The sequence below is a fragment of the Nycticebus coucang genome, chromosome 8, assembly GCF_027406575.1.
Source record: "Nycticebus coucang isolate mNycCou1 chromosome 8, mNycCou1.pri, whole genome shotgun sequence".
In the NCBI taxonomy this organism is placed as follows: domain Eukaryota; kingdom Metazoa; phylum Chordata; class Mammalia; order Primates; family Lorisidae; genus Nycticebus; species Nycticebus coucang.
In genome coordinates, this window is record NC_069787.1 from 97,286,579 (window position 1) to 97,303,317 (window position 16,739).

At 44.1% G+C, this 16,739-nt stretch overlaps 1 protein-coding gene across 3 annotated transcripts; it reads right to left on the bottom strand.

Moving 5' to 3' along the window:
- Positions 1 to 2,599: 2,599 nt before the first annotated feature.
- On the bottom strand, positions 2,600 to 15,474 carry IQCF1 (IQ motif containing F1). Of its 3 annotated transcripts, XM_053599795.1 has the most exons (6): positions 9,099 to 9,145; positions 6,087 to 6,159; positions 4,855 to 4,976; positions 4,544 to 4,648; positions 3,779 to 3,841; positions 2,600 to 3,058 (listed from the first exon to the last, which is right to left on the bottom strand). In XM_053599795.1, the coding sequence occupies exons 3-6, from the start codon at positions 4,855 to 4,857 to the stop codon at positions 2,612 to 2,614; spliced, it is 618 nt and encodes a 205-aa protein (XP_053455770.1). In that variant the 5' UTR covers positions 4,858 to 4,976; positions 6,087 to 6,159; positions 9,099 to 9,145; the 3' UTR covers positions 2,600 to 2,611. The 3 variants fall into 3 exon arrangements, with proteins under 3 accessions (XP_053455770.1, XP_053455769.1, XP_053455768.1); XM_053599794.1 differs by lacking the exon at positions 9,099 to 9,145 and adding an exon at positions 15,308 to 15,474 and having other exon boundaries at positions 4,855 to 6,159; XM_053599793.1 differs by lacking the exon at positions 9,099 to 9,145 and having other exon boundaries at positions 4,855 to 6,631.
- Positions 15,475 to 16,739: the final 1,265 nt, after the last annotated feature.

Consider the following 16,739-nt stretch of genomic DNA (forward strand, 5'->3'; position numbering starts at 1 on the left):
GCCATATCCCTGACTCCACAAATTGCATGGGAGGTAGGGGATAATACTTGGATAACATCTAGGGTAAGTTATAATTCTGTGCTTAAAAAGGTATTTCTTCAGAAAGTCGGGAGTGTGACTCCACTCTCTCTTTGCACCTCGTGTTGTTTCTGAGTAATCTAAAGTCCATCTGACTTACTCCTGGGTTGGTAAACAGTTGGTGTAAGGTCTCACTGGAGATGGATATCATATCCAGCAGGATAAGAAGGGCACAGGAAGTCAGAATCTGTGCACAGTTAAGGAGGATAGCCACACAGAGGGTGTCCTGACCTTTTGTGTCAGCTCAGGTTGGATGAAGGAGGTATTTACAGGGATCAGCAGACCACTGGTGGAAGCCAGACGCTGAGCCACATGAAGAGACCAGTAGCCCTGTGTGTGGCATGTCAGAGCTCAAGCAGAGCAGGGGCAGGGTCTGCATAGGGAGAGGCCAGCATTGGCCATGGAAGATTACTTGCATACAAGGAAGAGCAAATGAGAAAATTTATTGAGGATAATGGGAGCCAGGAGTGTCATTCTCAGAAATAGAAATATGGAAAGGAGAAAACAAGAAAGAACTCTCCAATTTTGGGTTGGGATTGGAGGTATCCTTGTGAACTCACAGATGTCAAAATACATACAGAAATAAATAGATATGTGTGTTGCTTGTGCATGTACACAAACATATGCTCCCTATGGAGGGGGGAGCATTAAGGGGGTTGGGGAGCAGGGACACCTCGATAACAATGAGCACACTTTCTGTGCTCTTCTGGGCCTTCCCAGTTGGCCTCAGAGTTGCTCAACTGGCCTTCCCAGTTGCTTTTGTCATGGCCCGTAGCATTTAAGGTTTGTGGATGTGACCCCTTTCTTGTTTTGTTGCTGATACTGATTTTTTTTTAGAACTCTTGAGGTACAATTGATAAATTAAAGTTGTATATATTAGGGCCAGGAGCAGTGACTCACACCTGTAATCCTAGCACTCTGGGAGGCTGAGGCGGATGGATTGCTTGAGCTCAGGAGCTCAGGAGTTTTAGACCACCCTGAGCAAGAGCAAGACATCTCAGCTACTGAGGACGCTGAGGCAAGAGGATTTGTCAAGCCCAAGATTTTGAGGCTGCTGTGAGCTATGATGCCACAGCATTCCACCCAAGGTGACAAAGTGAGACTCTGTCTCAAAAAATAAATAAAGTTGTATATATTTAAGGTGTAGAACTTGACATTTTGAAGATTCTGGATTTTTATGGTACTTGACATTCATCCTGAACAGTGGAGATCATTAGCCCAAGTTCACAACTCAGGAAACTGGCTGGGTTCATAGAAGGGAAATGACTTGTCCATGGCCACACAGCAATGAGAATAGAACCAGAAGTGTGACCTAGGACAGAGCTCTTTGCTATGAGACACTGAACACAAGACAAAGGGAGGCAAGGAGAAAGAAATCCTTCTGTATGGATGTGAGAGACCCAGGCCCTGAGTGAGACCCAGGGACAGAACATGGCAGCACAGAGCCTACACCCAAGAGCAAGACAGAGAGCCACAGCCTGAGATGTCTGGGCAGCACCTCCAAACCTCTGTGAGTCAAGGGAGCAGCTCACCAGGGCAGAGCCAATAGCGCATGGCTGGACATAAGGCTTTGAGTTTGCAGCCTTGGTGGAGAATGACCCAGACCCCATACTCCTCCCTTTCTGCAGAGAACCACAGGAAAGCAGTGTCCAGACAAACAAATTCATACCTTGACCTCTAAACTGGCCTTTGATCATCACCTGGGCCCCAATCCTAACCCCAAGTGGCAGCATTTCATAAAAAAGAATATTCAAAGGAGCCAGCCCTGCCTGGACCAGCCTTGGCAGAGGACGGGCCTGGGGAGAGAGTAGGGAGAAAAGACTAATGCCTCCTCAGCTCCCATGTCAGTAATAGCCTGGGACCTGACCCTCACTGGAGGGGTGGGCTGGCAGTGGAATGCTTTGCCTCCCTCCCTCTTGCCTATAGAGTTGCCCACCCAGGGCTGGTCTGGAGAAGAATGAGTCCTAGCTTCCACGTGAAACTTAAGGGAAAGGGACAGACAGTGTTTGTGGTGAGAATGAGAATTTGGGTTGTGTTCTCTCACAGCTTCCGGTTAGGGTTTCAAGATCCTGAGCACTTGAGTATGAGGATACAGTCCTCAGTTAGGTGAAGACATGGGATCCACCCATGTGGGTGGATGGGCTCCCCTCAGTCTTGGGATTGGGGGAACAATCCCTGAGCAACCAGACCCAGATGGATGGGTTCCTGGAGAATGTGCTGCCATTGCCTTGACCACCCTCCCAAAGGCTTCCAGTACACAGTCTTGAGGAGAGCGCACCATTTACATAGGCCAAACACAATGATGTTCCTTAGAGTTGGCCAACTGGCAAATTTGTCCCCCCAGCTTTCCTATTTATGGCAGACATTGCTAAACAATCACAGTCTCTGCTCAGTCTGAACAAAGGGCTCAGAATCCTTTACCACAGAGCGCCTCAGGCCAATTCCTTAGAGTTGGTATATGAGATGCCTGTATTTGCCATTATTGTCCTGACCTCCTGGAGTTTGTTAAACAGAATGTCCAGAAAAGACTACTTCACTCCTTTATTGGGAGGGGAATACATTCCGTTACAATGCAAGGCCCTGAGCCCAGCAAGATCTCCAGCTCGAGATGTAGCTGATTGGCCGTGACTCTATACTGGCCCTTGATGAGACCCCGGGCAGCACAGGAGTGGCACCTCCAGTAGGCCTGGATGATGCGGGCAGCATTGAGCACCTGGCAGTAGCGCCGACGGATGAACCACATGCGGGCCCAGGACTGCAGAGTAACTGCTGCCCTCTCCTCCCGAGAAAAGGACTCCAGTGCTGCCCGCCGCCTCTTCTCCAGAAGCTTCGACAGTATCAACCGCCACCAGCACTGAATGCTCCAGGCCCTGAGGGCCGCGTGCAGTAACACCCGCCGTACCAGTGTGCCCCGCCACCAGGCCTGGATCTTTATGACTGCCATATCTTTGTCAGATAACTTCTTTGGGTGTTCTGGCGGCTTTCAAGAAAAACAAAAGACATTCAGAGAACACTCCCCACCCTGCTTCAGTTCTAGGGTGGGCCATGAAAGGCCCTGATTCCTATCATCTATTGCCCCTCCTGAAATTCAGGACCACTGAGCATGGTAACAGCTGGACCCAGGAGACCAGGCAAGTGTCCCACCTCTGCCACCTGCAGGTTAATGGACATGGACACTTTACTTTGACCGTGAGTCTCACTGACTCCATCTGCAGAATGGGAGTATACCTGTCCTAGCTCCCTCACCCGGTTTTGCAAGTACCTTGATGGCCAGTCTAGCTCAACACTGTGATCTAGGGATCAAAGGGTTACTATGTTCCAGCTGGGCCCGACCACCTATCTGGGATCTATGACCCTTCCCTTCCCTGTTGGAAAAGTGGCATCTTCCCTGGCCCTGTCCTCTCACCTCTGACTCCAGCTCAAATCCACAACCTGCTCTCTCACTCTATCATGTCATAGTATTCAAAGTTCCCCTCACCCTGTAAAGCTTGACCTCTCTTATCTTTTCCCCATTTTCACTTTTCTTGACTTTCACACTTTAAATCTTAATTCTCAAGCAAATATACACGTGCAAGGTCAAACTCTCACACACACACACATGCATGCACATACAATTCTCACCAAGCTTTCCATATCTTGGCCATTCCACTCCACAAACAACAGCCTGAGCCCCAGCCCTGTGTCTTCTGGGAGGCCATACCTCTATGACGTTCATGTCAACATTCTCCGCTTCTGGTTCCTCAGTCAGAGCCAGAGTTTTAGCCTGAGAAAGAAATGAAGAAAGAAGACAAACAGAAAGGAGTTATTTTTTGCTCTTAACTCAGGACCACACAGAAAACACAAGGACACGGGCGGCGCCTGTGGCTCAGTCGGTAGGGCGCCAGCCCCATATACCGAGGGTGGCGGGTTCAAACCCGGCCCCGGCCAGACTGCAACCAAAAATAGCCGGGCGTTGTGGCGGGCGCCTGTAGTCCCAGCTACTCGGGAGGCTGAGGTAAGAGAATCGCTTAAGCCCAGGAGTTGGAGGTTGCTGTGAGCTGTGTGAGGCCACGGCACGCCACCGAGGGCCATGAAGTGAGACTCTGTCTCTACAAAAAAAAAGAAAAAAACACAAGGACACAACAGCCAGCAATACCGGTTTGGTGCCTGTAGCTCAGTGGTTAGGGCACCAACTGGCGCCAGGGTTCAGGCACCAGGGCTGGCAGGTTTGAACCTGGCCCAGGCCTGCCAAACAACAATGACAACTACAACAAAAAAAATAGCCAGACATTGTGGCGGGCGCCTATAGTCCCAGTTACTTGGGAGGCTAAGGTGGGAGAGTCGCTTAAGCCCAAGAGTTGGAGGTTGCTGTGAGCTGTGACGCCACAGCACTCTACCAAGGGCGACAAAGTGAAACTCTGTCTCAAAAGAAAAAAAAAAAAAGAAAGAATACAACCAGCAATACCCAGGTCAGGGCTCCTCCTACCTCTGTATCTGCTTCCAGGGTGCTTGGTGCCAAGGGTGGATTCTCGTTCTCTGGAGACTCATCTTTTTCCGTAGCTTTATCATTTCTTTCACCCTGATTCTCCTCCTACAATCAGTATTAGAGGAAAGGCAAGAGTGAGGCTGCTGTCCCATCTCCCTTCAATATCCCACATATCCCCAGCTTCTAGGGCTTCTCAAGAGTCTTCGGTGGCAGGGGGTCTCCTCTTCCTGAGAGATCCATGGGGACATCTCTAATAAATCTGGTGTGTCACTGGTGTTCATGGAAGAGTAAGAGAGCTCTTTCTTACTCACCATTGGTCACACACGGGTTGGGTATAGATGGTTCAAATCCCCTCAGGTCTGTGTTCCTCAGCTATGGCACAGGCAGGAAAGGTGGAGGAGGGACACTGCTGATGTCATAAGGGCAGCTATTACTGAGGCAACACATGGCTTTTAACAGTTGAGCCCCCTCCAAGAAAAAGATGAAAGTTCTGCCTATGCTTTTCTGCCAGAAATGGCCAAAGCCCTAACTTCAAAGGCAAGACACCAGAAATATTATCCCATTGATATAAAGTGGCATAAAAATAGTCTTTGGTAATAATATTACATTGAAATAACTTGAATAGTCATCAATAGGGGATTGATTTAATTATTTATAGTCCTTTATACTGTAAAATATTATATAATTTAAAAATAATGATTTTGATCTATATTGTTAATGAGGAAGTCTATCCAAGATGAATTTATAAGTGAAAAACTACAGATCATGATTATGATCCCATTTATGTGAACAAAACTATCTAGGAACAAGCATACACATTATATAATGTGTGTACGTTAATATGGGAGACAGCACAAAACTGTTACCAATGATTTACTTCTGGAGAAAAGACCTGCATTGCTGACTCATGTCTACCCATCTGCACAGTGCCCAAGGAACCCCATGAACCCCCCCCACGACCAGCGTGGGCCCCATTTCAGGCTCAGAAGTGCTCAAGCACTCTCCTGCCTGCTCCTGGGGGCCTCCAGGCCAGTTGGAGGGCCCTCTCTCTGCCTGATCCTGGCCTCTAAAGACCTGCCTGACATAGTGAGGTCCCAGTCCCCTCAGAATCACAGCCCTAGGGTCACTAAGGAGTATATTTGCAGTCACATATAGGGTGAGTATGGAAGAGGCCAGTATGGAGTTGGGAGGAATGTAGGGAAGGGGAGAAAGCCATCTGAAGCTAAGGGATATTGGTGTGAAGTTCAGAGGGGAGGGGTGGGGAAGACAGGAGTACACTGAAGGATGTGAGAAGTGAGTGTGGTGTGACAGAGAAGGAGGTGTGGTATGTGTCCGTCTTTGAGAAGGATAATATTGTGCAGGCCTTTTTGTAGCATTAGTCAGTTTTTTACCTTCCCCTCCTACCAACACACATACACACAGAGTCATCAAAGTCTTGTGCTTCATTATTTAGAAGGATAATCTCCATTTTCTTCACAGTCTAAATGGTGGTATCGGCTTCCTGAGAGATAAGAAAACAGAAACTGGGGACAGTAGCTCACACCTATCTTCCCAGATACTCAGGAGGCAGAGGGCAGGAAGATTTATTGAACCCTCAAGTTCAAGTCCAGTCCAGCCTGGGCAAAAAAAAAGAAAGAAAGAAATGTAAAGGGGAAAAAAGAGCCAGCCAACCTAAAATTCTATACCCAGAGAAAGTACACTTCCAAAATAAAGATATGTAAATAAAACAAAAAAGTCTGGTCTTGCCACTTCTGTTTAACAATATACTAAAGGACCTAGCCTGTGCAATAAACAAAGTGCCTTAAAATTTGTATTTAAAGAAATAAAACTGTTTATTTATTTAAATAAATCACAGCCAACATGATTATGTGCATAAAAAATTCCCCCAAAGCCTGCGTGCAGTGGCTCACACCTGTAATCCTAGCACTCTAGGAGCCCGAGACAGGTGAATTGCTTGAGCTCAGGAGTTCGAGACCAGACTAAGCAAGAACAAGACCCCATCTCTAAAAAATAGCCAGGCGTTGTGGCAGGTGCCTGTAGTCCCAGCTATTTAGGAGGTTGTGACAAGAGAATCGTTTGAGCCCAGGAGTTTCAAATCGCTATGAGCTATGATGCCATGGCACTCTACCAAGGGCAACAAAGTGAGAGTCAACTCTGTCTCAAAAAAAAAAAATCTACCAAAAAGAAAAAAAAAAGCTACTGAAACTTAATGAAATTCAGAAAGCTTGTAAGATAGCCTCAGTGATGGTTGTACATATCTGTGAAATACTAAAAACCATTGAACTGTACACACTAAATAGGTGAATTGAATAGTATATAAATTATATCTCAAAAAGACATTTCAAAATTTTAAAGCATCAAAAAATGTTCAAGATGCAAGGCTAATATATAAAACTCAAACGTATTTTCACACATCAATAAACAGTTGGGAAATTCTTGACATAGAAGCACAAGGTGAAGGGCTTACATTATCTCATTTCAAGGCTCACTATAAAGTTACAGTAATTAAGACAGTGTGCTGGCTTGGGGCCTATAGCTCAGCAGCTAGGGCGTCAGCCACATACAGTGGAGCTGGCGGGTATGAACCTAGCCTGAGCCTGCCAAACAACAATGACAACTGCAACCAAAAAATAGCCGTGCGTCGTGGCAGGCACCTGTAGTCCAAACTACTTGGAAGGCTGAGATAAGAGAATCACTTAAGCCCAAGAGTTGGAGGTTGCTGTGAGCTGTGACACCAGAGCCCTCTACCAGGCAACATAGTGAAACTCTGTCTCAAAAAAAAAAAAAAAAAGTGTGCTATAAGGAGAGATAAATAGATCAGTGAAACAGAATAGAAAAGCCAGAAAAAGACTCATGCCATGACTCATGCCTATAATCCTAGCACTTTGGGAGGTCAGGTGGGTAGATTGGCTGACCCAGGAACTCAGGACTAATCTGAGCAATATAACAAGGCCACCTCTCTACAAAAAATAAAAACATTTTTAAAAATCAGCCAGGCATAGTGGAGTGCACTTGTAGTCCCAGCTACTCAGGAGCCTGCAGTAGAAGGATCACTTGAGCCCAACAGCTTGAGGTTGCAGTGAGCAATGACAACCCTGCTGCATGCTAGCCTGGGCGACAGAGCAAGATCCTGTCTCAAAAAATAAAGTAAAATATTATTGAGTCCATGCTAGCAAGATTAAGTGCACTATAGCCAATCTTTCCTAATGATTACAACTAAAAATTCTGAACAGAATACACCAAGTATGCTCTCAGACCATGATGGGATTAAACTAGAAATCAATGACAGAAAGATAGGTTAAAAAAACCTCTAAATATTTGTAAATCAAACAAGACACTTCTAAATAATCCATGACTCAAAGAAGTCTTGAGAGAAATTTTTAAATATTTTGAACAAATGAAAAATAAAATACAACTTAAATTTTGTGGGATACAGTGAAAGTAGTGATTAGAAGAACATTTACAGCATTTTTATAGCAAGCTTCCACCTTAGGAAACTAGGGAAATGTGAGCAATTTAAGACTAAAGTGAGAAGAACAGAAGAAATTATAGATAAAATGGATGAATTTACTGAAAGTTACAAAGAACCAAAACTCGCCCAAGAAGAAATAGATATCTGAGCAGCCACATGTCTATTAAAGAAATTGACTTTGATATTAAAAACTTTCCAATAAAGAAAATTCCAGAGCTGGGCACAGTGGTGCATGCCTGTAATCCTAGCTACTTGGGAAGCTGAACATAGGGGTCACTTGAACCCAGCAGTTCAAGACCAGCCTGGACAACATAGCCAAACCTTGTCTAAAAACATAATAATAAAACTTTTTAAACAAAATAATTTTTTAAGAAAATTTCAGGCAAAGATGATTTCACTGGCATATTCTTACAAACACTAAGGAAGAAATAGCACCAATTCTACAAAAACACTTCCATAGAACAGACTAGAAGGGAACTATCTCCAAACAGTTTTAGAAGTCACGATTATCCCGATGCCAAAACCAGACAAAAACATTACAAGAAAATAAAACTACAGACTATATTCCTCAAGAATATAGAAACCAACCAACCAACCAACAAACAAAAAATCAACACACTATTAGCCAATCAAATCTAGCCATATATGGAACATATTCTTCTTAGTAAAGTATCTCAAGAATGGAAGAAAAAGTATCCAATGTACTCAGCCCTACTATGAAACTAATTTATGGCTTTCATATGAAAGCTATAACCCAGTTAAACCTAAGAATATGGGGAAGGGGGAGAGGGAGGGGAAGGAGGGGAAAGATGGGCAGAGGGAGGGTGATTGATGGGATTACACCTGCAGTGCATCTTACAATGGTACATGTGAAACTTAGTAAATGTAGAATATAATTGTCTTAATACAATAACTAAGAAAATGCCAGGAAGGCTATGTTAACCAGTGTGATGAAAATGTGTCAAACTGTTTATAAAACCAGTGTATGGTGCCCCATGATTGCATTAATGTACACAGCTATGATTTAATATTAATAAAAAAAAAAAACAGAAAATCTAGCCACATAAAAGAAGAATAATATACCATGACTGATGGGGATTATCCCAGGAATGCAAGGATGGTTTGACACTGAAAAAAAAAAATCAATCAATATAATCCATTGTATTAAAGGATTAAAGGAAAAACACATGATTATACTAACCGATTCAGAAAAAGAATTGGACAAAATTCAACATCAATACATGACAAAAACTCAGCAAACTAGGAATTAAAAAGTGCTTCCTTAACATTCTAAAAGACTTCTACAAAGAACTGACAGATTAAATAATTCTTTTTTTTTTTTTAAACATAGTCTCACACTGTTGCCCAAGCTACAGTCCCGTGATGTCAGCCTAGCTCACAGAAACCTCAAACCCCTGGCCTGAAGCAATCCTCCTGCCTCAGCCTCCCAAGTACATGGGACTACAGGTCCCCCCACAAGGCCCAGCTAATTTTTTTTTTAATTTTTTTCTATTTATAGTAAGATGGGGTCTCACTCTTGCTCAGGCTGATCTTGAACTCCTAAGCTCAAGCTATCCACCTGAAGCCTCGCCAAGTGCCAGGATTACAGGTGTGAGCCACCATATCTGGCCAGATTAAATGATTCTTAATGAATCATTTAGTGAAAAACTAAATGTTCCTCCTTCCAAAAGGGAACAAGACAATGAGTCCACTCTCACCATACCTATTCAAAATGTATTGGAAGTCTTAGTGCAACAAGACTGGAAAAATAAAGGACATAAAAATTTAAAAAGAAGAAATAAAAATGTTCCTATTTGCAGGTGGTTATCTACATTTTTAATACACTGCAAAGAATCTACAAAAAGCCCCTAGATATTAGTTTAGCAAGATTACAAGGCACAAGGTTAGGCTTCCCATAGCACAGCAATTATGGCGCCAGCCACATATGCCCAGTCTGGAGGGTTTGAACCCAGCCCAGGCCAGCTAAAACAACAATGACAACCACAACAAAAAATAGCTGGGTGTTGTGGTGGATGCCTATAGTCCCAGCTACTTGGGACGCTGAGGAAAGAGAATTGCTTAAGTCCAAGAGTTTGAGGTTGCTGTGAGCTATGACACCACAGCACTCTACCGAAGGCGACAAAGTGAGACTTTGTCTCAAAAAAAAAAAGGCTAATGTACACAGCTATAATTTAATAAAAAAATAAAAATAAATTAATTAATTAAATTAAATTAAATGAATAAAAAAAGGCACAAGGTTAATATACAAAATTTAATTATATGTCTACAAACTAGTAATAAATGGTTGGGGACCAAAATTATAGCTCAAAAATATTAATACTTGGGTATAAACCTCAGAAAACATGTGCAGAGGCTGGGCACAGTGGCTCAAGTCTGTAATCCCAGCACTTGGGAGGCCAAGGCAGGTGGATTGCCTGAGCTCAGGAGTTCGAGACCAGCCTGAGAAAGAGTGAAACCCCATCTCTAAAAAAGGAGTCAGCTACTTGGGAGGCTGAGGCAAGAGAATCGCTTAAGCCCAAGAGTTGGAGGTTGCTGGGAGTTGTGACTGCCACAGCACTCTACCAAGGCCGACAAAGTGAAACTGTCTCAAAAAAAAGAAAGAAAGAAAACATGTAGAATATGGATTCTGAAATCCATAAAATGCTGATGAGCAAAATAAAAAGATAGAAACAAAAATATATATTATGTTTATTAATTGGAAGACTCAGCATAACTAAATGTTCCCCAAATTGGTCCATAAATTAAATGTCATTTGAATCAAAATCCCAACTGAATTTTAGAATAGACAAGCCAATTCTGAAATTTGTATAGAAAGCAAAGGAACTAGAATTTCCAAAACAATTTTGAAAAAAAAGTTGGAGGAGTCACATAACTCAATTTTAAGACTTACTATAAAAAGCACTGAAAAAAATAGTAATAAAGATAGCATGCATTAGTGAAGATTAGAAACACAAATGGATCAGAATAGAAAGTCCAGAAATAGATCGCTACGGATATGACTAATTGCTTTTTTTGAACAAAGATGTGAAACCAATTTAATGCAGAAAGGATAGTCTTTTGTTTAAAAAATAATGGTGTTGGAATAATCATAAAAAAGAGAGAGAGAGAGGTGGGGAGAACCCCAATCTAAACCTCCTACTTTGTAAAATATTAACCCAAAATGGAACATAAAACTAAATGTAAAACATAAAACTTGACAAAAACAAAAGAAAACTTTCCTAATGTTGTACTAAGCAAAAAGTTCTTAGATATGATACGAACAGCATTATTCTACAAGAAAAAAATGATAAATTTGACTTCAAATTTAAGACCTTTTTCATCCTGTCAAGGTCTGAGAACAAAATATAAAATAAAATATTTGTTCATGAAACACACTGTGAACAAAATGGAAAAGTAAGCCACAGACCTGGAGAAAATATATGCAAATCACATTCTAGAAAGGGCTCAAGTCTAAATCAAGAACCCTCAAAATTAAATAATAAGTAAACAACCCAAATTTAAAAATGGGCAAAACACTTGAACAGTTTACCAAAGAGAATAACAAGTAAATGCATGAAAAGATATTCAACATCATTAGCCGTCAGGAAAATGCAAATTAAAACTGCAATGAGATGTTACTATACTCCTATTAGAGCTCCTAAAATAAAAAATCCTGACAACACCAAGAGCTGACAAGAATGATGAGCAGCCAGAACATTTCTATCTCACTGGTTGGGATGAGAAAAATATAGCCACCTTGGAAAATGGTTTGGCAGTTTCTTATAAGGTAAACGTATACTTACCATATAATCTAGCAATGCCACTTCTGTGTATTTGCCCTAGTGAAGTTAAAACTTATGCTCAGGCTAGGCGCCTGTGGCTCAAGTGGCTAAGGTGCCAGCCACATACACCTGAGCTGGCCGGCTCAAATCCAGCCTGGGCCTGCCAAACAACAATGACGGCTGCAACCAAAAAATAGCCAGGCGTTGTGGCGGGCACCTGTGGTCCCAGCTACTTGGGAGGCAGAGGCAGGAGAATCACTTGAGCCAAGAGTTGGAGGTTGCTGTGAGCTATGATGCCACAGCACTCTACCCAGGGTGACAGCTTGAGGCTCTGTCTCAAAAAACAAACAAACAAACAAAAAAGCAAAAAAAAACTTAGGCAAAAATATGTACATGAAAGGTCACAGCAGCTTTAACTGTAATAGCCAAAAACTGGAAACAAAATGTCCTTCAAAGAGTGAATGGAAAAACACAAACTAATGTATATTTATACAAGGGAGCATAACTCAGCAGTAAAAAAAGGACCAAGCTATTGACACACAAAACAACTTGCACAAACCTCAGAGACATTATGCTAAGTAATCAGAAGGCATTCTCAAAAGGTTGTATATCATATGATTCCATTTATTTGACACTCTTAAAAGGCCGACAACCTGGGCGACGCCTGTGGCTCAGTGGTAGGGTGCCGGCCCCATATACCAAGGGTGGCGGGTTCAAACCTGGCCCCGGCCAAACTGCAACAAAAAACAGCCGGGCATTGTGGCAGGTGCCTGTAGTCCCAGCTACTCGGGAGGCTGAGGCAAGAGAATTGCCTAAGCCCTGGAGTTGCAGATTGCTGTGAGCTGAGACACCACAGCACTCTACCGAGGGCGATAAAGTGAGACTCTGTCTCTACAAAAAAAAAAAAAAAAAAGGCTGACAACCTAATATTAAGATGAACAAAAGATTTGAACAGATACTTCACCAAAGAAGATATATAGATGGAAATAGCTACGTGAAAAGATAACCAACATCATTATCCACCAGGAAATATAAATTAAAACTAAAATGAGATACTACTACACACTTATTAAAACAGCTAAAATTTGAATTACTGACAATAACAAATACTATACAGGATGTGGAGCAACTAGAACTCTCATAAATTGCTGGTAAGGATTTAAAAAAAAATGGTACAGGGCGGTGCCTGTGGCTCAAAGGAGTAAGAAGCCGGCCCCATATGCCAGAGGTGGCAGGTTCAAACTCAGCCCCAGCCAAAAACTGCAAAAAAAAAAAAAAAAAAAGGTACAGCTACTCTGGAAAATAGTTTGGCAGTTTCTTATAAAGTTATATGTATGACCCAGAAATCTAGATCCTTGATAATTTACCCTAGAGAAATGAAAATTTATGTTTTTAACAGCTCTATTCAGAATTACCAAAACTTAGAAACAACTCAAGTATTCATCCCAATTTGAGTGTATTGCAAACAAGTAGATTGTAATCCATACAATAGAGTACTACTCAGTAATAAGAATGCAACCCCATCCAGGTGCAGTGGCTTGTGCCTATAATCCTAGCACTCTGGGAGGCTGAGGCAGGTGGATTGCCTGAGCTCATGAGTTCAAGACCAGCTGGAGATAGATGGAGATCCCTGTCTCTACTAAAAATAGAAAAATTAGCTGAGCATTGTGACGCTGAGACAGGAGGATTGCTTGAGCTCAGGAATTTAAGGTTGCTGTGAGCTAGGCTGAGGTCCTGGCACTCTAGCCCAGCTGAGAAAGTGAGACGTCTCCAAAAAAAAAAAAAAAAATGCAACCATATGAATTTCAAAGACACTATGCTGAGTCAAAGAAGCCAGTCTCAAAATGTTATACACTATATGATCCCTGTCATTCTCAAAGAGACAGATCAGTGCTTTGGATTGGATTGTTCTCCCAACATCGGGATCAGCCACTTATCCATCACCAGCATCCAGGACAGGCTGGTAGAAGTCAAGTCCACCTACATTCTATTCAGAGCATGCCTGTGATCTTCAAGGGGACCCTGAAGTATGGCTGGCTATACAGTGGCCTAAGGGGTAGAGCTTAGCTACTAGGGGCCTAGCGGTTCTTTGCAAATTAAGCATTGATCAGTCTGTCAACTCGAGATTGGCTCCACCATTGGCTCCTCCACTCCTCAGGACCACAGGCTGACCGCCAGGAGTTAAAAATGGGCAAGTTTTGACTACAAAGTATAACCACAGGGGATTTCTCAGGGTGACAGGTTGATCTTGGCTGTGATGACAGTTATATGAATCTATACATGTTGTTATCATTTATAATTTACAAAACTATATATCCCCTCCAAAAAAGTCAATTTTACTATACAATGTTTTTTAAAAATTTAATAGCTTTGTAATCACATCAAACAAGTTTATTTCAGTAGATTTTTTTTTTTTTTTTTTGAGACAGAGCCTCAAGCTGTCACCCTGGGGAGAGTAGCCATGGCATCACACAGCTCACAGCTCCAACTCCTGGGCTTAAGTGATTCTCTTGCCTCAGCCTCACAAGTAGCTGGGACTACAGGTGCCCGCCACAACACCCGGCTATTTTTTGGTTGTAGTTGTCATTGTTCTTTAGCAGGCCCAGGCTGAATTCGAACCCGCCAGCTCTGGTGTATGTGGCTGGCGCCTTAGCCACTTGAACTACAGGTGCTGAACCTTTTTTATGTAGATTTTAAAGACAACTCAGTGCAATCAGGATCCTCTTCTTTGGGTTGATCCACTTGAGGAACAAAGAAATTGATGAAGGTCCCTGCACTCCAAGGGCACAGGGAAGAGCTCACATTCTGAGCATAGGGTAAGTAGAGAGCTGGAGCCCATGAAGGAAGGAAACCCAAACAGGGGCCAGGGCCTAGGGCATCGGTGGACGTGATGAACCTCTGAACGGACGGTGCTGGGCCTTAGGTACCACCAGAAGCAGCTCAAACTCTAGCCAGTGGACAGGGAGGAGCCGCGGGGGGCTGAGAAGCAGAGGGGCGAAACCATCCAAGGGGAGGTTTGGGGGGTGTGCTAGGTGAGCACCTGATGGGGAATGGGGTGGGGGAGCCTCCTGGAGGTTGGGCAAAGGGACACAGCATAGGGAGCATGGCACAAGCACTCCTCAGGACCACAGGCTGACCTCCAGGTACAAAAGCACCAGCATTCCAGAGCCTCTCCCCATCCTCCTACACCACCTCCACCATTCTCCCCTCCTCTACCAGAGTGTCTCCCCAGAGGTTCTCAGTAGACGCCTTCAGGGAGGAGTGGGAAGAAGAAAGCAGGGGTCACTGAGGGTCCCAGCAGGATCAGCCCTCTGCATGTGCTACCAGCCCACAGCCTGCAGAGGAGGGTGAGTGGGTCTCCTGGAAGTGGGCTATGCTAAGATGGCCTTGCCTCGGGCATTTCTTCTGTGGCATCTCAACCCCTACCCCCAGATAAATGACCTCATAAGCACACCCTGGCACAGCTTCCTGCCCAGCAGAACCTGGGTGTTAACTCGGTGGATTCCATACCTTGAGAAACCCCCCAACCCCTTTTATAGGCCTCCAGTGTGGTCTTCACCTGATCCCCAGTGGTTCTCACTGGGGAAGGTTGAGTTCAGTTCTCAGAACTAGACAGCAACCAGATCCTGATGCCCTGAAAAGGTAGGGGTGGGGAGGAGAGAATGAGCAAGGATATGGTTAAGTTATCAGGAGGGCAGGGCTGGGGAACAGACACTTGAAGAGCTGGCAGCCAACCCCTCCCTGCACCGGCTGTCATCTGCATCTTTGAGGAAGATTCTAGGACCCCACCTGACCTAGCTGGGCCCCAGCACCCCAAAACTGTGGTTGGTTGCTCCAACGGTGTCTACCCTCAGATCTGAGGCAGGAAGGTGAGAGGCCTGCCACAGTGATCTGTGCGGTTGCTGCATCTCTAAGCAGTAGCTTTTGCTTGTGATGACAAAGTATCTTTTAGAGTGTCATTCATTGGTATGCCATGTGGCTCATTCAGAGTCCGGGGATGCTTCAAATGCGTCCCCATGCCAGCTCCTCTCTCCCTCCTTCCTGTATCCTCACCTCATCTTCAAATTGTGTCCGAATTTGTTAATCTGCCATTAGTTAAGAATCGTTCTGGAGCAGGTGAGAAAATACTCAAACTGGCTCAGAAGGGGGACAGGCCAGCAGAGGCACTGCTGAATCCAGAAGTCCACGCAATACTGTCCTGGCTCGTTCTCATTCTTTCTCCTTTTCCCAGCAGATTCTCCCAGCATGGTGGCAGAATGGCTGCCCACAGCTCTCACCATATCCTCACAGAGCTCCTTCTCTTCTCAATAGTTCCAAATTAAACCCAAATCTGAATCCAACTGGATTAACAAGATTCATGTGCCCACCCCCAAAACAATAGCTATAGCTATAGGAATTTGATAACGCAACAGGCAGGGTAAAGGTCCCACACCTATCCCTCAATTGGAGTGGTCTCCCCCAAATCACCTGGCTTCCCTGTATCATCGAATATAGCAGTGGGCTCCCTGCCTGCCCAACTTCCCCATGTCTGCTCAACACTGCAAACATAAGTCTTTCATCTCAGCAATCATCACTACTGCCAGCTGTTCTCTCACATCCTACTACAGCCGTCAGCAAGACCTGCTCTCTCTACCTCCGGGAACACAGCACCAACTCAATGTCATGTCCCCACTGCTCCTGCTGCCATCCCTCTCACAACACCTTCCCCTCTTACCTGCTACTACTGGTTCTTCCTAGCTTGGCCTCCCTTCTTCCCCGGAGGTCCTGCCCCTAGTCAATTCTCCACATAGCAGCTAGAGGGTAGTTGCGCTTTTTAACATGAACCAACACCAAACACTTCTCTGTTCACCCCTTGCATGGCTTCCCACTACATTGGAATAAAATCCCAGGGCCTTCCCATGACCCCAAGGTGCCACCTGAACTGGCCCCCTATGACCTCTCC

Bases quoted from the DNA above. Each gene is read 5' to 3' on its own strand.
- IQCF1 (XM_053599794.1), bottom strand. The intron at 3,842-4,543 runs GTAGGAGGAGCC...TTTCTTTCTCAG, and splicing joins CCCTGGAAGCAGATACAGAG to GCTAAAACTCTGGCTCTGAC. The intron at 3,059-3,778 runs GTATGGCCTCCC...TTTTCTTGAAAG, and splicing joins TTGACATGAACGTCATAGAG to CCGCCAGAACACCCAAAGAA.